This window comes from Anomaloglossus baeobatrachus, unplaced genomic scaffold (genome assembly GCF_048569485.1).
Source record: "Anomaloglossus baeobatrachus isolate aAnoBae1 unplaced genomic scaffold, aAnoBae1.hap1 Scaffold_58, whole genome shotgun sequence".
NCBI lineage: Eukaryota > Metazoa > Chordata > Amphibia > Anura > Aromobatidae > Anomaloglossus > Anomaloglossus baeobatrachus.
Genome location: NW_027444942.1, coordinates 850948 through 877247, shown reverse-complemented (window position 1 = coordinate 877247; position 26300 = coordinate 850948). Strand labels below are relative to the sequence as shown.

General features: G+C 51.5%; 1 protein-coding gene across 1 annotated transcript; it reads left to right on the top strand.

Moving 5' to 3' along the window:
- The first annotated feature begins 19964 nt into the window (after window positions 1-19964).
- Window positions 19965-25192, top strand: LOC142284807 (histo-blood group ABO system transferase-like). The gene is made up of 2 exons (XM_075333225.1): window positions 19965-20051; window positions 24447-25192. Exon 2 carries the CDS (start codon window positions 24496-24498, stop codon window positions 25129-25131), a length of 636 nt encoding a protein of 211 aa, XP_075189340.1. The 5' UTR covers window positions 19965-20051; window positions 24447-24495; the 3' UTR covers window positions 25132-25192.
- Window positions 25193-26300: the final 1108 nt, after the last annotated feature.

The following is a 26300-nucleotide window of genomic DNA, read 5'->3' as shown; positions in this document are numbered from 1 at the left end:
AAGAAAAAGATGCTTTGCATGAAGCACTCTCAAAAATACGCGTGCCTTTCCCGTCCCCTGGCCGACCCAGGGGAAGAAAAGTCCTCTGAGAGCCATGACTTGTTCATCTTGGTTCTTTTAGAGACACAGCGAGGGGACTCCAACCACAGTCTCCCTCGTTTCCACTAACTGGGCCACACACACCCCACTTGACTGGCATCGGTTGAGCCCCTTTTTGAAAAAGAAAAAGATGCTTTGCATGAAGCACTCTCAAAAATACGCGTGCCTTTCCCGTCCCCTGGCTGACCCAGGGGAAGAAAAGTCCTCTGAGAGCCATGATTTGTTCATTTTGGTTCTTTTAGAAACACAGCGAGGGGACTCCAACCACAGTCTCCCTCGTTGCCACTAATTGGGCCACACACACCCCACTTGACTGACATCAGTTGATGCCCCTTTTCAAAATGAAAAAGATGCTTTGCATGAAGCACTCTCAAAAATACGCGTGCCTTTCCCGTTGTGACGGGGTGTACATCAGAGCAAAGAGAGACAACAGGCCGAGGATGATCCAACAGGTTTACTAACAGGAATACAGGAACAGCACACGACAAGTCCAAATAAAACAGATTCGGGGGCACCTCCCGATAATCCAAAGTGCCAGATCACAACGTAATAGTCCTTTTCAGAGTCCCAGAAATCCCACACAATCCACTGGACGCCACACAGGCCTAGCTCCGTCCGTGTCCACAGCCACCCAGGCTGGGGCTCCTGCTCTCTTCAAGTTTCAGCTCACTCTGACTGAATCTCCCAGGTAAGCAGAGTTTACACTAGTTGGACTCTAGGCCCACCTCCCCCTACTCCCAGGGATGGAAGTGCCTCAAGAGGATATAACCTTGCATTTTAGGGGGTGATTAGCTACAACAATAGAAATGTACACAGAAGTAGTTCAAATAAGACAATGAACCCAGCTTGAAATAGGAATCTGTACAGCAAGATACACCTCCCCCATAGCCCACCATCACAACCTGTCCCCCTTTTTAATAAGTGAGTATGCCACGAGGTCTACACAGACCTCTGGCCATCTCACTTACGTCCATGTTGCTCAGCTGTGAATAGTCTATGGTTCTTCTGGCTGGGACAGTCCATCAGCATTCTGGTGTTGGCTTCAACACTTGTATTGGATGGAAAAGGTGTAGGTAATCCCCTGTAGAGCGATAGGGTTGGAAGGACAAGGTTCCTTTTGTGTATTCCCTCACTCAAACTCTGCTTTCTGCACCCACAAATCGGCATTGTATATCTCCCACATCATTGCCTAGGAGAATGTCTGCAGGAAGACCACCCATCACCCCAACCACACATCGCCTGACCCCAAAACCAAAGTTCAGATCCACAGTGGCTGTGGGAATAGTCCTCCATTGTCCACCAGCCAGTTCAATGACAATCCCAGGTCCTCTATGGATTGCCTCAGGCCGAACCACTCGGGGATCAGCCAGTGTGAGGAAAGCACCCGAGTCACAAAATCCAACAAGTCTCTGTCCATCCAGCACAACCTCCTGCAAGTGCTTACCTCGATGAGCAGAAGTCGTCATAACTGCGGGTCGCACCCCGTAAACTCCTGGTGGTGCAACATGGGGGGCTGAGTCACTAGGCCAGTCCTCACATAGCGGTGCCACATCTTCCTCCATGGCGCTGGGCTGTAAATAATTAACAATCCGATTGGGCGCAGGATCAGTCCTCATTTGAACAGCTGGGCAGGAGACTTGCCGATGCCCTGGCTGTCCACATTGATAGCATCTGAGCTGGGTCTCCCTCCATCCAAGGCGTCCTCTTGGGTAAGGGGTAGGGGAACTTGGAGGCCGGCTCCCACCTGAAGGTGCTGTAGGGGTTTGAGGATGATTCCTCCATGGCCTGGCTGGGCATGAGGCCTGCAAATGCCCGGGATGCCTACAAACATAACACCTGCGCTCTGTTACTTCCTCTCCCCGGCGTATTCCAGAAAGTGCAGTAGAAGCAACTGGAGGCACATTAACACGGGTATCAACATGTGGTGGCTTAGAGGAACGGGGAACAATGGGGACAGAATAACTGGGGGCCTCCGGTGTTGTGGAGCTGTTAGGCGTCTCTCCATCCTCCAACAGAACCCTCCACTGAGGCTTGATGGTGAGAGCCTCATCAGCGAGAGCAGCAGCTTCCTCCACTGTCGCTGGTTTTCTCTCACGCACCCATTCCCGGATCTCAGCGGGGCACTGGGCAAAGAATTGTTCTTTTAGGATGACCTGCAGGAAGGTCTCCCAAGATAAGGCCTCCTCTGCCTCCAGCCAGCGATTACATATTTGTTTGAGTCTATGAGCATATATCTTAAAAGACACTTCCCCATCACAGGCTAAAGCACGGAACTGAGTCCTGTAAGTGTCTGGGGTCACAGCATAATGTTCTAGAATAGTCTGTTTAATATCCGCATACTCACAGTTCCACCGAGGGTCCATAGCTCTATAGGCTTCAGCAGCTCCCCCCTCTAGGAGCCCAACCAGATGCCGGACACGCTCCCTGTCCGGGACTTCCATTAATCGACACTGATGCTCAAAGTCCTGGAAGAAGCCCTCAATGTCGCCTGCAGCCTCATTAAACGGCTTAAAGTCTTTGCGGGACACCCTGGGAAGTTCCCTCATGATGGGTGCTGGGGTTACAGTCTGTCTGGAACCTCTCGCGGCTTCCACAGCGAGCTGCTTATCCAGCAATGCCATCTCCTCCATCCTGCGCTCCTTCTCTTCAGCTCCACGCATGGCCTCCCTCTTATCTTCTATGGTGGCCTCATCTCCAAGCAGTGCCATCTTTTCCTTGTACCACACAACCCATTGACTTTTTTGGGTATTCACCTCCGGCTCCCGTCTTTGCTCCCCTTGCTGTGGAAATTGTTCCTCGGTGCCATCTTGCAGGCAAGCGTGTTCCAATGCCTCAATTAGTTGCTCCTTAGAGAGTCCTTTGTAGCCGACACCTAATTCACGGGCCTTTGTTTGTAGACTCGCCACAGTCCAGTTCCTGTATCCTGAGGTTCTGGTTTCAGACGTCGATTGGCTGTTGTCCTCCATTTCTTCTGCTCTGATCCCGCCGCTGCCACCAGTTTGTGACGGGGTGTACATCAGAGCAAAGAGAGACAACAGGCCGAGGATGATCCAACAGGTTTACTAACAGGAATACAGGAACAGCACACGACAAGTCCAAATAAAACAGATTCGGGGGCACCTCCCGATAATCCAAAGTGCCAGATCACAACGTAATAGTCCTTTTCAGAGTCCCAGAAATCCCACACAATCCACTGGACGCCACACAGGCCTAGCTCCGTCCGTGTCCACAGCCACCCAGGCTGGGGCTCCTGCTCTCTTCAAGTTTCAGCTCACTCTGACTGAATCTCCCAGGTAAGCAGAGTTTACACTAGTTGGACTCTAGGCCCACCTCCCCCTACTCCCAGGGATGGAAGTGCCTCAAGAGGATATAACCTTGCATTTTAGGGGGTGATTAGCTACAACAATAGAAATGTACACAGAAGTAGTTCAAATAAGACAATGAACCCAGCTTGAAATAGGAATCTGTACAGCAAGATACACCTCCCCCATAGCCCACCATCACAACCGTCCCCTGGCTGACCCAGGGGAAGAAACGTCCTCTGAGAGCCATGACTTGTTCATCTTGGTTCTTTTAGAGACACAGCGAGGGGACTCCAACCACAGTCTCCCTCGTTTCCACTAACTGGGCCACACACACCCCTCTTGACTGACATCAGTTGATGCCCCTTTTCAAAAAGAAAAAGATGCTTTGCATGAAGCACTCTCAAAAATACGCGTGCCTTTCCCGTCCCCTGGCTGACCCAGGGGAAGAAAAGTCCTCTGAGAGCCATGACTTGTTCATCTTGGTTCTTTTAGAGACACAGCGAGGGGACTCCAACCACAGTCTCCCTCGTTTCCACTAACTGGGCCACACACACCCCACTTGACTGGCATCGGTTGAGCCCCCTTTTGAAAAAGAAAAAGATGCTTTGCATGAAGCACTCTCAAAAATACGCGTGCCTTTCCCGTCCCCTGGCTGACCCAGGGGAAGAAAAGTCCTCTGAGAGCCATGACTTGTTCATCTTGGTTCTTTTAGAGACACAGCGAGGGGACTCCAACCACAGTCTCCCTCGTTTCCACTAACTGGGCCACACACACCCCACTTGACTGGCATCGGTTGAGCCCCCTTTTGAAAAAGAAAAAGATGCTTTGCATGAAGCACTCTCAAAAATACGCGTGCCTTTCCCGTCCCCTGGCTGACCCAGAGGAAGAAAAGTCCTCGGAGAGCCATGACTTGTTCATCTTGGTTCTTTTAGAGACACAGCGAGGGGACTCCAACCACAGTCTCCCTCGTTTCCACTAACTGGGCCACACACACCCCACTTGACTGGCATCGGTTGAGCCCCCTTTTGAAAAAGAAAAAGATGCTTTGCATGAAGCACTCTCAAAAATACGCGTGCCTTTCCCGTCCCCTGGCTGACCCAGGGGAAGAAAAGTCCTCTGAGAGCCATGACTTGTTCATCTTGGTTCTTTTAGAGACACAGCGAGGGGACTCCAACCACAGTCTCCCTCGTTTCCACTAACTGGGCCACACACACCCCACTTGACTGGCATCGGTTGAGCCCCCTTTTGAAAAAGAAAAAGATGCTTTGCATGAAGCACTCTCAAAAATACGCGTGCCTTTCCCGTCCCCTGGCTGACCCAGGGGAAGAAACGTCCTCTGAGAGCCATGACTTGTTCATCTTGGTTCTTTTAGAGACACAGCGAGGGGACTCCAACCACAGTCTCCCTCGTTTCCACTAACTGGGCCACACACACCCCTCTTGACTGACATCAGTTGATGCTCCTTTTCAAAAAGAAAAAGATGCTTTGCATGAAGCACTCTCAAAAATACGTGTGCCTTTCCCGTCCCCTGGCTGACCCAGGGGAAGAAACGTCCTCTGAGAGCCATGACTTGTTCATCTTGGTTCTTTTCGGAAACACAGCGAGGGGACTCCAACCACAGTCTCCGTCATTGCCACTAATTGGGCCACACACACCCCACTTGACTGGCATCGGTTGAGCCCCCTTTTGAAAAAGAAAAAGATGCTTTGCATGAAGCACTCTCAAAAATACGTGTGCCTTTCCCGTCCCCTGGCTGACCCAGGGGAAGAAAAGTCCTCTGAGAGCCATGTCCACATTGTCAGTGGACAGACACGTGTGCTTATCTGCCAGCAGACCCCCAGCAGCACTGAAGACAGGTTCCGAGAGAACGCTGGCTGCAGGACACGACAAGATCCCCAAGGCGTACGTGGCGAGCTCAGGCAATTTATCCAGATTGGAAGCCTAAAATGAGCAGGGCTCAAGTTGCACAATAATGGAATCGATGTTTCCTTGCATATACTCATATATCTGTGTGTCCTCCTCTTTTTCCTTGTCCAGCTGTTTTGTTTTCGCATGAGTATATGTCCTTGTCACTTTCCCATGTGTTTGTGTTGTGTTGTGAGTTGTTTGTCACCTTTTGGACACCTTTGAGGGTGTTTTCTAGGTGTTTTTCTGTGTTTGTGATTGCCTGCCATTGTTTCCTATGCAGTTCGAGTTCGGTTCGTCGAACGTTCGACGAGCCGAACTCGAACGGGACCTCCGTTCGGCGAACCGGCCTCGAGCCGAACCGGGACCGGTTCGCTCATCTCTAGTTATCAGCCTCACCACTCTGCCAATCCCTTCACTGGCTTCCCATCGCCCAACGACTCCAGTTCAAAACATTAACCATGACATACAAAGCCATCCACAACCTGTCTCCTCCCTACATCTGTGACCTAGTCTCCCGGTACCTACCTGCACGCATCCTTAGATCCTCACAAGATCTCCTTCTCTGCTCCTCTCTTATCTCCTCTTCCCACAATCGTGTACAAGATTTCTCCCGCGCATCCCCCATACTCTGGAACGCTCTACCTCAGCACATCAGACTCTCCACTACCATGGAAAGCTTCAAGAGGAACCTCAAGACCCACCTCTTCCAACAAGCCTACAACCTACAATAGCCCTCAGTCCAGTAGACCACTGCACAACCAGCTCTGTCCTCACCTATTGTACCATCACCCATTCCCTGTAGACTGTGAGCCCTTGCGGGCAGGGTCCTCTCTCCTCCTATACCAGTCTGTCTTGTACTGTTAATGATTGTTGTACGTATACCCTCTTTCACTTGTAAAGCGCCATGGAATAAATGGCGCTATAATAATAAATAATAATAATAATAATAATAATAATAATAATATTTCTTTAGAGCAGCATATCAACACTGCAGAAAAATTATTAAAATTTAACTTTTACTCAAATTTTCTCTAAAATGTGGTCAGAATCACAATTACGAGACAAACAAACAATCAACATATAATAAAAGAAAGGGCCCCTCCTTTAAGATCAGAGGATATGTCTAATGGCCAAGGATACACCGCAAAAGAGAAATCGGATTTGTCTCACCAATTATTCTTTCAAATGGAGTAAATAGGGTCCATTCATTTATATTAAGATGGAACCCACAAGGATCTGAAGTGTCTCCCGACGCGTTTCACTCAACTCTTCAGGGGAGTAATAAATGCAACTCAGGTCCCACAAAAACATGAACCTTGCATCCATATAACATGCACTTAACAAGATTGTTCAAAAACAATGCGGTGATTCCATTACAGGTTCCAATTACAGAAAGACCTGTCACCTATACAGCATGCTGGAACAAATCTATATATATAATTGCCTTATTCTGTCTGTCTGTCTGTCTGTCTGTCTGTCTGTCTGTCTGTCTGTCATGCTCCGAAATTGTGTCCTTACGGTGACACAAAGCTGATTGGCCGCTGGGCTAGCCATGGCCCCGCCCCCCCACACGGATTGGCCTCTCGCCCCGGCTCTCTGCAGGCCCCGCCCCCCTCACGCAATGCACGCTCGCTTTGGCCCAACTGACACGGAGCCCCGATTCCCAGGTGAGTACACACACACATCAGATCACACTCACTCTCACACTCACTCTCACACACACCTCACACATCACAACATCCTGGGATATCGCTTGCTTCTACACCAGCTCCGTCAGGATCCCGGCAGCGCCACACATAACCTTGCGATGCTGGGATCTTGACGGAGGCCGTGAAAGCTGGTAACCATTATACACATCGGGTAACTAAGGTCCCTTAGTTACCCGATGTGTATCATAGTTACCAGTGTACACCGGCTCACACTCACTCTCACACACACCTCACACACACATCACATCGCATCCACACATCAAGGTCCTGCAGCTGCGGAAAATACAGACACATAACAGCACACACACATAACAGCACACACATACACACACACAAATCAGATCACACTCACCCTCACACACACATCACATTGCATCCACATACTCACAACATCCTGGGATATCGCTTGCTTCTCGGCGGCGGTACTGTGCTGTTAGCTTCCAGGACCTGCGGGAGGATCACATGGCCAGAAGCATGTGATATCCCCGGATGTTGTGAGTATAAGCGCGTATGTGCGATATCGTCAGTGTCTGTGTGTGAGTGGATGCGATCGGGTGTGTGTGAGTGGATGCGATCGGGTGTGTGTGAGTGGATGCGATCGGGTGTGTGTGAGTGGATGCGATCGGGTGTGTGTGAGTGGATGCGATCGGGTGTGTGTGAGTGGATGCGATCGGGTGTGTGTGAGTGGATGCGATCGGGTGTGTGAGTGTCGGCAGAGGAGCACGGCGTGCTGGAGGAGGCTGGGAGCAGAGAGGCTGATCATGGGGAAGGCTGGGAGGAGAGAGGCTGATGCTGGGGGAGGCTGGGAGGGGGAGGCTGGGACGAGGGAGGCTGATGCTGGTGGAGGCTGATGCTTGAGGAGGCTGATGCTGGGGGAGGCTGGAAGGAGAGAGGCTAATGCTGGTGGAGGCTAATGCTGGTGGAGGCTGATGCTTGGGGAGGCTGATGCTGGGGGAGACTGGGAGGGGAAGGCTAATGCTGAGGGAGGCTGGGAGGAAGGAGGCTGGGAGGAGAGAGGCTGATCCTGGGGAAGGCTGGGAACGGGAGGCTGATGCTGAGGGAGGCTGGAAGGAGAGAGGCTGATGCTGGGGGAGGCTGGAAGGAGAGAGGCTGATGCTGGTGGAGGCTGATGCTTGGGGAGGCTGATGCTGGGGGAGACTGGGAGCGGAAGGCTGATGCTGAGGGAGGCTGGGAGGGGGAGGCTGGGAGGAAGGAGGCTGGGAGGAGAGAGGCTGATCCTGGGGAAGGCTGGGAAGGGGAGGCTGATGCTGGGGGAGGCTGGAAGGAGAGAGGCTGATGCTGGTGGAGGCTGATGCATGGGGAGGCTGAGGCTGGGGGAGACTGGGAGCGGAAGGCTGATGCTGAGGGAGGCTGGGAGGGGGAGGCTGGGAGGAAGGAGGCTGGGAGGAGAGAGGCTGATCCTGGGGAAGGCTGGGAAGGGGAGGCTGATGCTGAGGGAAGCTGGAAGGAGAGAGGCTGATGCTGGGGGAGGCTGGAAGGAGAGAGGCTGAGGCTGGGAGGAGAGAGGCTGATGCTGGGGAAGGCTGATGCTGAGGGAGGCTGGGAGGGGAAAGCTGATGCTGGGGAAGGCTGGGAGGACGGAGGCTGGGAGGAGAGAGGCTGATCCTGGGGAAGGCTGGGAGAGGGAGGCTTATGCTGGAGGAGGCTGGAAGGAGAGAGGCTGATGCTGGCGGAGGCTGATGCTGGGGGAGGCTGGAAGGAGAGAGGCTGATGCTGGTGGAGGCTGATGCTTGGGGAGGCTGGGAGAGGGAGGCTGATGCTGAGGGAGGCTGGGAGGAGGGAGGCTGGGAGAGGTAGGCTGAGAGAAGAGAGGCTGATGCACACACACACACACACACACACACGCGCGCACTGCACAACACACCACACACACACACACACACACTGGGAACCACAAACAACTGCCCTACACAGACACCCACACACACAGACAACGCTGCACACACACAACACCCAACACACAAACACCGCGGCACACACAAATATACACACATACCGCACAACACACACATTGCACAAAACATACCTCCCCCCAAAACACACCACACACACACAAACTGCGCAACACACACACACAACGCTACAGACACACAGCGCTCCACAAACAACGCAACACACGCAACACACATACAACACCGCTCTCACCCCCCGCCACACCCAGACAACACCCAGAACATGTACAGCACCTACACAAACACTTGGTAACTACACACAACAACATCTCTCTCTATATATATATATATATATATATATATATATATATATAACAAAAATCATAAATGAACTACACAATACGTAAATTCTAGAATACCCGATGCGTAGAATCGGGCCACCTTCTAGTATACAATAAATATCTAACAGCAACCTAAACGGATTTCCTTATCTTTTATATAGATCTCTGGGAACTCACCACATGGTACAGGCGCCCGTGCTTCTCGCCCTATCAGTCAGCTGTCGCTGAAAGGGGAGTTTAAATACTCCCTCCCTATCCCAGCGTGTGGCGTCATTTCCGCCCACCTGAACACATAGTCATCAGGTAGCCGGATGTGGCGCATGATGTTATTTAGTAGCTATGGTGATATGCATCATCTTGTTTAACAGAACGCCCGTCCGGTCACATGGCCCGCCGAATGCATCACCATACCTCGCGGTTACCATGGCGATTCACCCGGACACGTGGCTAGCAGGTGACCGGATGTGGCGCACGATGTTATTCAGTAGCTTATAGTGATATGCACCGTCTCATTTTACAGAACGCCTAGTCACATGATCCGCCGAACGCATCATCATACCCCACCCGGACACGTGACCAGCAGGTGACCGGATGTGGCGCATGATGTTGTTTCCACAATCACTATGGCAACATGCGTCGTTTTTCCTTCCAGACCGCCCATCCGGTCACATGGCCCGCTACCCGCGTCATCAAACCCTGCGGTTACCATAGCAAATCAACCAGACACATGACCAACAGGTGACCGGACGCACAATGTTATTTAAATAGTAGCCATAGTGACATAGTAGCCATTAATTAATAATCCAGTGGCTATTTATACATATTGAATTATAACATGGCAGGTTTTTTGAGTACAGGTATGGACATAGGCTCTTGGACTAATGAAGCAAAAGATGTTTTCTCAGAGAGGACGTATGTACAGAAAAAGTACACTCCCACCTTAAATGGTGCGTTCCGGGAATTAACTAAGATCTATAAAAATAGGACAGCCTCCTGGTGGGAGGTTCAGTCTTTAGAGGTCTACTTGCGTGATAAAATCGTTCCCAGACACCTGAGAATTTCCCTATAGCCAGGATATCTGTCACGCTTCCCGGTCCCCTGGTCCCGTCCTCCGGTCCCCGTGGCCCGCTCCCCGCTCCCCGGCAGCGTCCCCTGCTTACCACTCCGGTCCCGGCCTCCATGCGTCCAGCTCTCCGCTCCCGGCGTTCCTCTGTGACGTGGGACTCCCAGCCCGGCGCTCCTGCTTCCTCCTCACCGCTTCCTGGACTGGCTTCTGGCACACGGGCCTCGCGCATGCGCATTAGGGCGCGCGCGCGGTCATTGACCCTTTCTTAAAGGGCCAGCACCCAGAAACAGGATATTGCATAGACAGGTACAGGGTATATAAGGTTTCTCTTTCCTGGTGGGCGGGGCCTGTTCTACGTGTTTAGCAAGCTAGTGTTCAGGTCCCCCTATTGCTTTGCCCTGTGCTTTGCCTTGTATTAACCCTGTCCTGTCTCGTAGAGCCTATCCTGCCACGCCAGTCGCTCCGAACCAAGTCCATCCCTGGACCCTGACGGTGACTTCGGCGGATGTCCCACCACCTCTGCAGCTCCGCCAGTCTCCAGTCTCTGGCGCCGTTCGGTGACCCGTTCCATCGCTCAGCAGGTTCCGGATCCCGCCTGACCCTATAACCCGGCCTCGGACCCTGAGCCTCGTCACCCGGACTACCGTCCAGAACTCCGTGGGTTCAGCATCATCCACCTTTCCTGCTTCTCTACGGACTGTCCAGCTACCTATAGTGCTCCGGCTGCCGTGCATCAGGACCCTCTGGCGAGGTCACCGGCCTGGCTGCCTTCTCAGGGGAAATCGGTGTACGGTCCAGTGCTTCCACCTCCCGGACGTAACAGCTAGAACAGGCCCTGGATCCCGCCGAAGCACTAGCGGCCTTGCAGCAGGAACTCACACGCCAGCGTGAGACCCAGACCCGCATGCTGAACTTCATGTCTTCTGTGGATACCCGCCTGAACACGCTACAAGCGACGGTCACATCCTCGGCATCTCAGGTTTCCACTGTACAATCCACGGCCACAGCTCCCGTGGCAGCCTCCTCGGATGCTTCCAGACTTCGTTTGGCCTCACCACCCCGGTACGCCGGAGATCCCAAGACCTGCAGGGGATTCATCAATCAATGCTCTCTCCATTTCAAGCTGCTGCCGCACTTGTTTGCCTCCGACCAAGCCAAGGTCGCGTTCATGATGTCCCATCTAGAGGGAGAGGCACTGGCCTGGATGAACCCCTTGTGGGAGAAGGAGGATCCGGTGACCACCAACATCCAGGAATTCCTGCAGGCATTTCGTGGCACCTTTGACGAGCCCGGACGCGCCTCCGCGTCTGCCTCATCTCTCCTCCGGCTACGTCAGGGGACTCTGACGGTGGGCCAATATGCCATCCGTTTTCGCACCTTGGCTTCGGAACTCGGGTGGAACAATGAGGCTCTAACCGCCGCCTTCTGGGAAGGACTCTCGGGTCGTATTAAAGATGAGCTGGCTGGACGTGACGTGCCTTCCACCCTGGATGCCCTGATTGCCCTAGCGACTCGAGTGGATCTTCGCTTTCAGGAACGATCCAAAGAAGTGTCCCGCGAGAGGCGTCCGATACGGCACTCCTTCCCTCCACAGAAGTCCATCGCTCCCCAGTTGGCGTCACCTGGCGTGTCTACCTCCGAGCCCATGCAGATTGACCGCCTGAAGCAGTCGGAACAACGCCGAGCAGAACGACTAGCAAAGGGTCTCTGCTTCTACTGTGGTGATGGCACACACCTGCTACGCTCTTGTCCCGAGAAGCCGGGAAACTCCAAAGCCTAGGCTTGGTAGGAGAGGCCACCCTAGGTGCTGGGACTCTCTCAGACTCCGTTACCTGGACTATTCAAGTCACTACAGAAGAGACCCGGTTCACGGCAGAGGCGTATCTCGATTCCGGAGCAGCAGGCAACTTCATCCAGCAGGCCACGGTGGATAAGTACCAGGTGCCTGTCCTCCCACTAGAGAAACCGCTGGTGATCGCCTCTGTTGATGGGAAACCCCTCTCTGACACCGTCTCCCTGATCACCAAGCCTGTGGAAGTACGGATCGGTGCTCTGCACACCGAGAAGATCACCTTCTACGTCCTCCCTCGCATGTCTCATCAGATCCTGCTGGGACTTCCATGGTTACGGATACACGAACCATCGGTCAGCTGGAGTACAGGTGAAATCACCCGATGGGGCTCCTCGTGTCACGAGAGATGTCTGAAATCCATCCAGCCCGTCCGACGCCCTCCGGTTCCAGAGTCTCTACCAGGACTGCCTTCTGCCTACTGGTCCTTCACGGACGTGTTTGATAAAAAGGAGTCAGAGGTGTTACCGCCTCATCGTCCCTACGACTGTGCTATCGAGTTACTGCCAGGAACTACGCCTCCTCGAGGACGGATATACCCCTTGTCCCCTGCTGAAACACGAGCTATGTCTGCCTATATCACCGAGAGCCTGGCTAAGGGGTTCATTCGGAGGTCCTCGTCCCCTGCCGGAGAGGGGTTTTTCTTCGCCAAGAAGAAGGAAGGTGATCTGCGCCCTTGCATTGACTACCGGGGATTAAACCAGATCACCGTAAAGAACAAATACCCTCTGCCGCTTATCCCCGAACTATTCGATCGGCTCCGAGGAGCCCGTGTATTCACCAAGTTGGACCTTCGTGGGGCCTATAACCTGGTTCGCATTCGCTCTGGAGACGAATGGAAAACTGCATTCAACACTCGGGATGGGCACTATGAGTATTGTGTCATGCCCTTTGGTCTGTGTAACGCTCCGGCCGTCTTCCAAGAACTGGTGAACGACGTGTTCAGAGACCTCCTAAATGTCTGTGTCGTGGTGTATCTGGACGACATCCTGGTCTTCTCTCCGGATCTACCAACCCACCGAGAGAGCGTGCAGCTAATCCTCCAGAGGCTTAGAGAGAATCGTCTGTACGCCAAGTACGAGAAATGCATCTTCGAAAAGTCGTCTCTTCCCTTCCTGGGTTATGTAATCTCGGACACTGGCCTGCAGATGGACCCAGAGAAAGTGTCTGCCATCATCAACTGGCCTCCTCCTTCCGGACTGAAGGCTATCCAACGCTTTCTCGGCTTTGCGAACTACTACCGTCAGTTCATCCCGCATTTCTCTGCCTTGACTGCACCTCTCTCTGCCTTGACTAAAAAAGGAGCTAATCCTAAGGACTGGTCCCCGGCGGCCGATGCCGCGTTCTGCTCCTTGAAACAGGCGTTTGCTTCTTCCTCGGTTCTCCATCGCCCTGAATTGAACCGACAGTTCACCTTAGAGGTGGATGCCTCCTCCTCAGGAGCCGGGGCAGTGTTGATGCAGAACTCCCCCTCCGGAAAGATGGTCACATGTGGATTCTTCTCCAAGAGCTTCTCGGCACCCGAACGCAACTACACCATTGGGGATCGGGAGCTACTGGCCGTGAAGCTGGCCTTGGAGGAATGGCGCTACCTCCTGGAAGGAGCTGTATACCCTGTAATCATATACACGGACCACAAGAATCTGGAGTACCTGCGGTCTGCCCAAAGACTAAATCCACGACAAGCCCGCTGGTCCTTGTTCTTTGCTCGATTTGATTTCCAACTCCATTTTCGGCCTGCGGATAAGAACGTGCGGGCAGACGCTCTGTCCAGATCCTTCGTGCCCGTGGAGTTGGAGGAGGAGACATACCAGCCCATCATCAACCCCAGTAAAATCATTCCGGTGACTCCTGTCGCTCTAACTCAGATACCCCCTGGGAAAACCTATGTCTCAGATACTTACAGACAGAGAGTCCTGCACTGGGGCCATGCTTCTAAGATCGCCGGCCATGCTGGTCAGAAGAAGACTTGGAGCACGATTGTCCGTCACTACTGGTGGCCGTCCCTCCGTAAAGACGTCGCAACCTTCGTCTCAGCCTGTCCATCCTGTGCCCGGAACAAGACACCCAAGCACCTACCCAATGGACGTCTTCTGCCTCTGCCCATTCCTTCCGTTCCGTGGCAACATATCGCAATGGACTTTATCACGGACTTACCCTTATCCTCCGGACATACGGTCATATGGGTTGTGGTGGATCGCTTCTCAAAGATGGCCCACTTCGTTCCCATGGCTGGACTGCCCTCTGCCCAGGAGCTAGCTGACTCCTTCATACAGCACATATTCCGATTGCATGGCTTCCCCGCACACATAGTGTCTGACAGAGGAACTCAGTTTACCTCGCGCTTCTGGAGGGCTCTCTGCAAACATCTGGGAGTGTCCTTGGACTTTTCTTCGGCCTACCATCCTCAGTCGAATGGCCAAGTGGAACGGGTTAATCAGATCCTGACCTCCTTCCTGCGCCACTACGTCAACATCCATCATGACGATTGGTCCACGCTCCTACCTTGGGCTGAGTTCTCCCATAACCAGCACATCAGTGAGTCCACCTCCAGCTCTCCCTTTCAGATCGTGTATGGACTGCAGCCTTCTGTCCCGTTGCCAGTATCCTCGGCTTCCGACGTCCCCGCAGCAGATGCTCTGGTTCGGGACTTTTCAGCTATATGGACCTCTGTCAAGTCGTCCCTAGAACGTGCTTCATTGCGGATGAAGAGACATGCGGACAAGAGGCGCCTGGATTCCCCGTGTTTCTCCCCAGGTGATCTGGTCTGGCTTGCATCCAGATATGTCAGATTGAAGTTACCCTCGTACAAGTTGGGTCCTCGCTACATCGGGCCGTTTAAGATCATCAGCAAGATCAATGCAGTCTCCTACAAGCTGCAACTCCCGGCCACGATGCGGATACCCAACTCCTTCCATGTCTCCTTACTCAAGCCTGTTGTCCTTGGTCCCTTCTCCGCTGAGGTCGGTGCAGCTCCCCCTCCTATTGCTGTCGATGACATCTATGCGGTAAGAGATATTGTGGCCATGAAGACCGTGCGAGGTCGGCAGTACTTCCTGGTAGACTGGGCGGGTTATGGTCCCAAGGATCGGTCCTGGGAGCCCCGGGAGAATGTTGGCACTCCTCTGATTCGTGTCTTCCTGTCCCGCTTGCGGGGGGGGGGGGCGTGGGGGAGGGGGTACTGTCACGCTTACCGGTCCCCTGGTCCCGTCCTCCGCTCCCCGTGGCCCGCTCCCCGCTCCCCGGCGGCGTCCCCTGCTTACCACTCCGAACCCGGCCTCCATGCGTCCAGCTCTCCGCTCCCGGCGTTCCTCTGCGTCGTGGGACTCCCAGCCCGGCGCTCCTGCTTCCTCCTCACCACTTCCTGGACTGGCTTCTGGCACATGGGCCTCACGCATGCGCATTAGGGCGCGCGTGCGGTCATTGACCCTTTCTTAAAGGGCCAGCACCCAGAAACAGGATATTGCATAGACAGGTACAGGGTATATAAGGTTTCTCTTTTCTGGTGGGCGGGGCCTGTTCTACGTGTTTAGCAAGCTAGTGTTCAGGTCCCCGTATTGCTTTGCCCTGTGCTTTGCCTTGTATTAACCCTGTCCTGTCTCGTAGAGCCTATCCTGCCACGCCAGTCGCTCCGAACCAAGTCCATCCCTGGACCCTGACGGTGACTTCGGCGGATGTCCCACCACCTCTGCAGCTCCGCCAGTCTCCAGTCTCTGGCTCCGTTCGGTGACCCGTTCTATCGCTCAGCAGGTTCCGGATCCCGCCTGACCCTATAACCCGGCCTCGGACCCTGAGCCTCGTCACCCGGACTACCGTCCAGAACTCCGTGGGTTCAGCATCATCCACCTTTCCTGCTTCTCTACGGACTGTCCAGCTACCTATAGTGCTCCGGCTGCCGTGCATCAGGACCCTCTGGCGAGGTGACCGGCCTGGCTGCCTTCTCAGGGGAAATCGGTGTACGGTCCAGTGCTTCCACCACCCGGACGTAACAATATCGGTATAGGGGTCAGGAATTAGCTGCAAAATGGGAAAAAGAAGCTACGTAAAGCTCTCTTAGATTAATGGCATTACTTTTGGACGAAGAGAAAAAGAATCTTGCAGATCTCGAGGTGGCGTTAAAAGAACAGATTGATATAACTAATACTTTTTCGAGAGAAACGGAATTTTCTGGAATTTTCCGGAAAAGAAAAGATACTACAAAGTACAATTGAAAAATATCAATACCACCTCAAAGATAAAAAACACAAATTTTATAATAGAGATCTGCAGGATTTTAGAGAGAATAAAATCTATAATTTTGACCTTCCACGTTATATTAAACCAAGTGAAACAGAGTGTTCAACAACGGATACGGATATATCTGACTCAGAGGGTAGGAATATGGGAGCAAGGGGCAGGAAGAAAAAACATTTTGGTAATGGTAGGGGTAGGTTTAACCAACCCTATCAGAATGGCCATTTTTTAGAACAAAGAGAGTATTTTCTGAGGAACAGAACAAATCGAGGGGGATATCAGAATCCCCTGGATCCAACCAAGTAGTAAATCTATCAAGTAGGACATTATCCACTGCAGATTAAGTAAGGGTCTCTCATTCGTACCCACGACGGATTACAACGATTTTGAAAGCATTAAAGATCTCAATCTTTTTATTAGAAAACTAAAATGGAAAAAATACTTTATCAGAGACAATAAAAGAGTATGCTCTGATTTAGGAATTTCAGATGACATCCTGGAAGATGTAAGATTCTTGTACAATTTGGATGTGATGGGGCCAGATTTGACTGGTCGAGGCCCTTTCACAGATCTCAAATTGAAGAGTAAAAAAATGCCACCAGTTCAGAGTGACCTGAGTGCTATTGATGTTTTTTTCAATCTTGTTTCTCATGAACTGGAAAGATTGAAACCTGATCATGGTGTAAAATTTAATCTGACCAGGGAAGAAATGAGGAGCCTTGATGCCTTGGGTAAAGCGACAGATATTGTTATCAAACAATCGGATAAAGGGGGGAATACCGTTGTAATGGATCGTGAGAAATATTTGAAGATGTGCTATGACATTCTGGGGGACCAGAACAGTTATAAAAAATTGGGGTCCAATCCTTTGCAACGGTATTCGAAAGAATTAAAATCTCTACTCCTGGATGCTTTGGATAAGAAGTTGATAAGCAAGTCTGAATTTGAATTTCTTTACCCTGGGCATCCGGTAATGGCTACCTTTTATAGTTTGCCCAAACTGCATAAAGGAGTTGATCCCCTAAAAGGGCGACCCATAATATCTGGGGTTGATAACCTAACGCAGAATTTGGGTGTCTACCTGGATGTTATTCTGAAACCATTTGTCCTCGGTCTGGGTTCCTATTTATCAGATACTACTGATTTGCTTAAAAAATTGGAAGGACTTACCTTTGAGAAAGGGACGCTCCTTGTTGGAATCGATGTTGAGTCTTTGTATTCGTCTATTCGTCATGATCTAGGATTGGCAGCAGCTAAATACTTTTTGAAAGGAAGAGGGGTCCAATGTGAGGAGCATTCTGACTTTGTCTTGGATATTCTCGAATTCTGCCTAACACACAATATTTTTTCCTTTGATGGCCACACCTTCCAGCAGCTCAGGGGCACAGCGATGGGGAGTCCATGTGCCCCGTCGTATGCTAATTTGCTCCTGGGCTGGTGGGAGGAAACTGTGGTCTTCAGAGAGGATCGTGAATCTGTCAATGAAAGGATTGGAATCTGGTACAGATTCATCGATGACATCTTTATGGTGTGGAAAGGCAGCGAGGAAGAACTGAAAGGATTCATGAACGATCTGAACAAAAATGATTTGGGTCTTTTTTTCACATATGAAACTGATAGAACGAAACTTTCCTTTTTGGATTTGATGATAGAGAAAGATTTGCGTGGTAATCTATTGACAAGCACTTACCGCAAGCCCACTTCAACTAACTCATTATTGAGGTGGGAAAGTAATCATCCATTTAGTTTGAAAAAAGGTATCCCAAAGGGACAGTTTGCTAGGATTCGTAGGAACTGTTCAGATGAAGCACATTTTTGTAAACAATCAGAAGACCTAGAGAATAGATTCCTTGAGAGAGGATATCCAAGGGGAGTGGTCAGAAGGGCAGCTGCAGATATTAAGAAGGTGCAGAGAACGGACCTTTTATACCCTCCTAAAAAAACAGACAAGGGAGACTAAAGATGATGTGATAAGATTTATCACAACATTTGATAATGGAGCAGAAGGGGTTAAAAAGATTTTTGAGAAGTATTGGCCTGTACTAAAAATGGCTAATGACATTGGATGTTTACTTGCGGATAGACCATCCATTACATACAGGAAAGCAAGATCGCTAAAGGACCGGCTGGTCCATAGTTTCTTGGCACCACAAAATTCTTTCTTCCCTAATTCTACGCTAAAGGGATGTTATAAATGTAGTGGTTGTGTCGCCTGTAATTCCATTACTATTGGTAAGAAATTTCGGAGCCAGGTTACGGGAAAAGAGTATGAGATTCGATCCTTTATAAATTGTAAGACACAGGGAGTAATTTATAAAGCAACATGCATTTGTAAACTGGAATATGTGGGTAAGACCCGTAGGGAACTCAGACGAAGGATTGGGGAACATCTTAGGGATATTAGGTTGAACAACGATACGCCGTTAGCTAGGCATATTAATAATTTACATGCTGGAGACCCTTCTGTTGTTGCATTTCAAGGCATTGATCATGTCAGACTGTCTCCCAGAGGGGGTGATTGGGACAGGAGATTATTACAACAAGAGTCTAGATGGATTTATTGGTTGAAGACACTCCGTCCCAATGGTTTGAATGAGGAACTTTCTTTTGCACCCTTTGTTTAGTGATGGTATAGCTATTATCAGAGCTAGGAGGGTAAGACGATGGCCGAGTGGGGGCGCCCACCCACCGTTCTATCTTATGGTGCTGACCCCCACATGATAAGTAGGGTTAGTATTTAGAAGTAGTGGGCAGAGGTTTAGAGATAGTTTTTCGGTGGGTTCTGTTTTCTGGTTTTTGTCGGCCCCAACCACAAGGTTTCTTTTGAGCTGTTGAGGTCTAGTTGACTACCATGTAGGGTGGCTTCTCATGATCAATGTCTTGAATAATGTCTTTGTATTTTGTTTTTTCTGTCCCCCCCTTTCTAAACCCCTCCCCCCCCCTTCTTTTGAACCATGGTGTGATAATACTCTAAATCTTGGATTTGATGTCAGATGTATATTTTTTCTAAGCAAAAATCCTTTTCTTGAGAATCTTTTGTGATCCGTTTTTTTGAGCGTGAATATAGGTATAAAAACCTCCATGTTGTTATCTGGATGACATGCTTTGATATGGACTTTATTGATTTCTATTAGCATGCTTTTGCTTAATGGGTGATATGACTAGATACTGTTATTTCAGTTTGGAATCGCCTTTTATTGATTATGAAATATATTGGATAAACCGGTTTTTGTGGCAATAATATCCTGATCATAATCAATGAGGCGGGTTAACAGTTTGTTTTCCCTACCCTTTAATATAGTGTGGTAGTTGTTTTGAAACGACAAATAATCTAATTAGTGACGTTTTGTGATATGTGTATTTCTTCAGATGGTGTGGTGCTGTCATATAACCTTGTAAGGATGACGTATATTGCTATGGTGATTGTGATCTATCAGGCGTGTCACATGGCCGGGTAGTAGGAAATGATGTTGTTGTGAATTGCTATGGCAACCACAGGGTATTGTGATGCGGCACTGTGGGCCATGTGACCGGATGGTATACGAGGAGAGACGTCACTATGGCTACTATTTACATAACATCGTGCGTCCGGTCACCTGTTGGTCATGTGTCTGGTTGATTTGCTATGGTAACCGCAGGGTTTGATGACGCGGGTAGCGGGCCATGTGACCGGATGGGCGGTCTGGAAGGAAAAACGACGCATGTTGCCATAGTGATTGTGGAAACAACATCATGCGCCACATCCGGTCACCTGCTGGTCACGTGTCCGGGTGAATCGCCATGGTGACCGTGGGGTATGATGATGCGTTCGGCGGATCATGTGACTAGGCGTTCTGTAAAATGAGACGGTGCATATCACTATAAGCTACTGAATAACATCATGCGCCACATCCGGTCACCTGCTAGCCACGTGTCCGGGTGAATCGCCATGGTAACCGCGAGGTATGGTGATGCATTCGGCGGGCCATGTGACCGGACGGGCGTTCTGTTAAACAAGATGATGCATATCACCATAGCTACTAAATAACATCACGCGCCACATCCGGCTACCTGATGACTATGTGTTCAGGTGGGCGGAAATGATGTCACACGCTGGGATAGGGAGGGAGTATTTAAACTCCCCTTTCAGCGACAGCTGACTGATAGGGCGAGAAGCACAGGCCTCTGTACCATGTGGTGAGTTCCCAGAGATCTATATAAAAGATAAGGAAATCTGTTTAGTTTGCTGTTAGATATTTATTGTATACTAGAAGGTGGCCCGATTCTACGCATCGGGTATTCTAGAATTTACGTATTGTGTAGTTAATGTATGATTTTTGTTATATATATATATATATATATATATATATATATATATATATATAGATGTTGTCTGTAGTTACCAAGTGTTTGTGTAGGGGCTGTACATGTTCTGGGTGTTGTCTGGGTGTGGCGGGGGGTGAGAGCGGTGTTGTATGTGTGTTGCGTGTGTTGCGTTGTTTGTGGAGTGCTGTGTGTCTGTAGCGTTGTGTGTGTTGCGTGGTTTGTGTGGGTGTGGTGTGTTTTGGGGGGAGGTATGTTTTGTGCAATGTGTGTGTGTTGCGTGGTATGTGCGTATATTTATGTATGCCGCGGTGTTTGTGTGTTGGGTGTTGTGTGTGTGCAGCGTTGTCTATGTGTGTGGGTGTCTGTGTAGGGCGGTGTTTGTGGTTCCCAGTGTGTGTATGGTGTGTTGTGTGTGTGTGTTGGGGGAGGTGTGCACCCCCCATCGTGCTCCATCCGCCATGCTGCGCACTCCCAAACGTGCTCCATCCGCCATGCTGTGCACTCCCAAACGTGGTCCATCCGCCATGCTGCGCACTCCCAAACGTGCTCCATCCGCCATGCTGCGCACTCCCAAACGTGCTCCATCCGCCATGCTGCGCACTCCCAAACGTGCTCCATCCGCCATGCTGCACACTCCCAAACGTGCTCCATCCGCCATGCTGCGCACTCCCAAACGTGCTCCATCCCCCATGCTGTGCACCCCCCATCGTGCTCCATCCCCCATGCTGCACCAGCATCAGCCTCTCTGCCCCCAGCATCAGCCTCTCTCCTCCCAGCATCAGCCTCTCTCCTCCCAGCATCAGCCTCTCTCCTCCCAGCATCAGCCTCTCTGTCCCCAGCATCAGCCTCTCTCCTCCCAGCCTCAGCCTCCCCCAGAATCAGCCTCTCTTCTCTCAGCCTCCCCCCTCCCAGCCTCCCTCCTTCCAGCCTCCCCCAGCATCAGCCTCCCCCTCCCAGCCTACCCCAACATTAGCCTCCCCCTCCCAGCCTCCCCCAGCATCAGCCTCCCCCTCCCAGCCTCCCCCAGCATCAGCCTCTCGCCTCCCAGCCTCCCCCAGCATCAGCCTCTCTCCTCCCAGCCTCCCCCAGCATCAGCCTCTCTCCTCCTAGCCTCCCCCAGCATCAGCCTCTCTCTTCCCAGCCTCCTCCAGCATCAGCCTCTCTCCTCCCAGCCTCTCCCAGCATCAGCCTCCCCCTCCCAGCCTTCCCCAGGATCAGCCTCTTTACTCCCAGCCTTCCCCAGGATCAGCCTCCCTCCTCCCAGCCTCCCCCAGCAACAGCCTCCCCCTCCCAGCCTCCCCTAGCATCAGCCTCCCCCAGCATCAGCCTCTCTCCTCCCAGCCTCCCCCAGCATCAGCCTCTCTCCTCTCAGCCTCCCCCAGCATCAGCCTACCCCAGCATCAGCCTACCCCAGCATCAGCCTACACCCTCCCAGCCTCCCCCAGCATCAGCCTCCCCCAGCATCAGCCTACCCCAGCATCAGCCTCTCTCCTCCCAGCCTCCCCCAGCATCAGCCTCCCCCTCCCAGCCTTCCCCAGGATCAGCCTCTCTACTCCCAGCCTCCCCCAGCACGCCGTGCTCCTCTGCCGACACTCACAGATCCGATCGCATACACACACACACACACTCACATCAGAACACACTCACACACATCCGATCGCATACACTCACACACACACTGACGATATCGCACATACGCGCTCACACTCACAACATCCGGAGATACCACATGCTTCTGGCCATGTGATCCTCCGGCAGGTCCTGGAAGGTCACTCCACAGTATCGCCGCCGAGAAGCAAGCGATATCCCAGGATGTTGTGTGTGGATGCGATGTGTGTGTGAGTGTGATCTGATGTGTGTGTGTGTGTGTATGTTCCGCCGCTGCAGGACCTTGATGCGCTGGTAACTATGCTACCATGGTTACCGGCGTATCCCGTCCCCCGCTCGCCCACACCAGCATACGGCGGCAACCCCAGCAATGCGAGGGTATGTGTCGGCTGGGTTGGCGGCGTACCCTGATGTGGGCTCCCGGGGGTACAGTACTCACCTGGGAGTCGTGGCTCCGTGTCGGTTCGGGGAATGCGTGCCGGGGGCGGGGCCAGAGCGTGGCCGAGTTGCCAATGCGTGCAGGGTGCCGGGGCGAGAGGCCAATCCGTGTGGGGGCGGAGCCTGGGCGAGCGGCCGGCCAATCCGTGTGCGGGCGGAGCCTGGGCAAGCGGCCAATCCGTGCGGGGGGGCAGGGCCATGGCGAGCCCAGCGGCCAATCAGCTTTGTGTCACCGTAAGGACACAATTTTGGAGCAAGACAGACAGACAGACAGACAGAATAAGGCAATTATATATATAGATTTGTTCCAGCATGCTGTATAGGTGACAGGTCTTTCTGTAATTGGAACCTGTAATGGAATCACCGCATTGTTTTTGAACAATCTTGTTAAGTGCATGTTATATGAATGCAAGGTTCATGTTTTTGTGGGACCTGAGTTGCATTTATTACTCCCCTGAAGAGTTGAGTGAAACGCGTCGGGAGACACTTCAGATCCTTGTGGGTTCCATCTTAATATAAATGAATGGACCCTATTTACTCCATTTGATAGAATAATTGGTGAGACAAATCCGATTTCTCTTTTGCGGTGTATCCTTGGCCATTAGGGGTGCTTCACACATAGCGAGATCGCTACCGAAATCGCTGCTACGGCACGGTTTTGGTGACGCAACAGTGACCTCATTAGCGATCTCGCTGTGTGTGACAATGAGCAGCGATCTGGCCCCTGCTGCGAGATCGCTGCTCGTTACACACAGCCCTGGTTAGTTTTCTTCAAAGGCGCTCTCCCGCTGTGACGCACAGATCGCTGTGTGTGACAGCGAGAGAGCGACGAAATGAAGCGAGCAGGGAGCAGGAGCTGGCATCTGGTAGCTGAGGTAAGCTGTAACCAGGGTAAACATCGGGTAACCAAGGTGGTTACCCGATATTTATCTTAGTTACCAGCCTCTGCAGCTCTCACGCTGCCTGTGCTGCCGGCTCTGGCTCTCTGTACATGTAGCTGCAGTACACATCGGGTTAATTAACCCAATGTGTACTGTAGCTAGGAGAGCAAGGAGCCAGCGCTAAGCAGTGTGCGCGGCTCCCTGCTCTCTGCACATGTAGCTGCAGTACACATCGGGTTAATTAACCCGATGTGTACTGTAGCTAGGAGAGCAAGGAGCCAGCGCTAAGCAGTGTGCGCGGCTCCCTGCTCTCTGCACATGTAGCGACGTTATGATCGCTGCTTCTGCTGTGTTTGACAGCTAAGCAGCGAGCATAACAGCGACTTACAAGGTCGCTGTTACGTCACAGAAAATGGTGACGTAACAGCGACCTCGTTGTCGCTGTCGCTTAGTGTGAACCAGCCCTTAGACATATCCTCTGATCTTAAAGGAGGGGCCCTTTCTTTTATTATATGTTGATTGTTTGTTTGTCTCGTAATTGTGATTCTGACCACATTTTAGAGAAAATTTGAGTAAAAGTTAAATTTTAATAATTTTTCTGCAGTGTTGATATGCTGCTCTAAAGAAATATTGCCGATAACATTTGTATCCTCTCGGCATAACACTCCTCTCCTGTGCTCTTGGCTCACAATCTTGCAGATATGCCTTCTGACTAGTGGCTGTTTCAGGTTAGGCTCTGTAGCCCCTTGATATAACCATGCTCTCCTACTGTCTTGTCTCTTATCTTGCAGATATACAGTCTTTGTTTCAACCTTTATAGAGACAGCGGAGAAGTATTTCATGGTGGGACACAAGGTGAATTACTACATACTTACAGACCGTGTTAGTGACATTCCCATCATGGAGCTGGCAGAGGGCAGGAGGATGCAGGTGCTGAAAGTGCCCACTTACAAGAGGTGGCAGGACGTGTCCATGAGGCGCATGGAGATGATTCGGGACTATTCCAATCAGCGGTTCATGGGGGAAGTCGATTACCTGGTGTGTGTGGATGTTGACATGAGGTTCAGTGATGAGGTAGGGGTGGAGATCCTAAGTGACCTGTTTGGAACCTTACATCCGGGCATGTATGGGGCCATACGTGAAGATTACACATATGAGCGGAACCTGCAGTCGGAGGCTTATATCCCCTTGGATGAGGGAGACTTCTATTATGCTGGGGGCTTCTTTGGGGGAAACATCAAAGAGATTTACAAGCTGACCAACTTCTGCCATAATGCCATGATGGTGGACAAAGACAAGAAAATTGAGGCTGTCTGGCATGACGAGAGCTACCTGAACAAATACTTTCTGTACCACAAACCCACCAAGGTCCTCTCTCCTGAATATCTGTGGGACAATGGCTTCGGTACGCCCATCTTCCTCCGGAGGAAGAGATTTCTTGCCGTGAGGAAAAATCATCATGAAATCCGAAACTGAGGAGAACACTGATAAATCCTTGTGATATTAGGAAATGAGGCCTATCTGTAAATAAATGAATAGAGGCAGTGGATGCTGGTCGTTGTTATACCTGTGGGGGGACTTAGCGAGGAGTTATTTATCCACATTTACAAAGTGTCACAGCCTCTAGAAGCCACATCTGTGCGTGATTAGAAGGTGCAAAGGAACGAATGCACAGCACCTTCTAAACGGTCAGCCTCTCTCCACGCCGACATACCACCCATACAGGGCAGATGGCCGAGCACAGCCCCGCACGGGGTGGCCAGCCACCCAAGCACAGCCCCACTCATATAACCTCTTGGACTGCACATAACCAGACCCGACTCCACATAATCGTGCATGGCCCCTCACACGATCTCACATACTGAAGAGAACTTAGAGTTGCATCTCAAACAACCCCTCAGACTGCACAGAACTGGGCAAGGCCCCTCACACGACCTCTCGGACTGCACAAAACTGGGCAAGGCCCCTCACACGACCTCTCGGACTGCACAAAACTGGGCAAGGCCCCTCACACGACCTCTCGGACTGCACAAAACTGGGCAAGGCCCCTCACACGACACCTTGGACTGCACAGAACCAGGTGTTACCTTTCACACAAGCCCTCAGACTGCACATAACTGAGTATGGCCCCTTGCATGACCCTTCGGACGGCATAGAACTGGGTAAGGCACTTCACACTATCTCCCAGGCTGCACAGCACTAGGTGTTGCTCCTCACATGACCTCTTGGACTGCACTGAACCGATCGTTATTCCTTACATGACCCCTCAGACTACACAGAACCAGGCAAGCTCGTCACACAACCCCCTCCAACTGCACAGAACTAGGCAAGGCCCTTCACAATACCTCAAAGACCTGTTGCTCCTCACACAACCCCACAGACTACACAGAACCCAGCAATACCCCTCACACGGCCCCCTCGGACAACACAGAAAGAGGCCTTACCACTCACACGACCCCCTCAGACTGCACAGAACCAGGCACGGTTCCTCCCATGACACCTCAGATTGCACAGAATTGGGTGTTGGCCCTCATACAACTCCTCAGACTGCACAGAACTGGGCAAGGCCCCTCACAGACCTTTGTCCCTCACACAACCCCTCAGACTACACGGAACTCAGCGATACCCCTCACACGGCCCCCTTG

Bases quoted from the DNA above. Each gene is read 5' to 3' on its own strand.
- LOC142284807 (XM_075333225.1), top strand. From the start codon at position 24,496: ATGGTGGGACACAAGGTGAATTACTACATACTTACAGACCGTGTTAGT.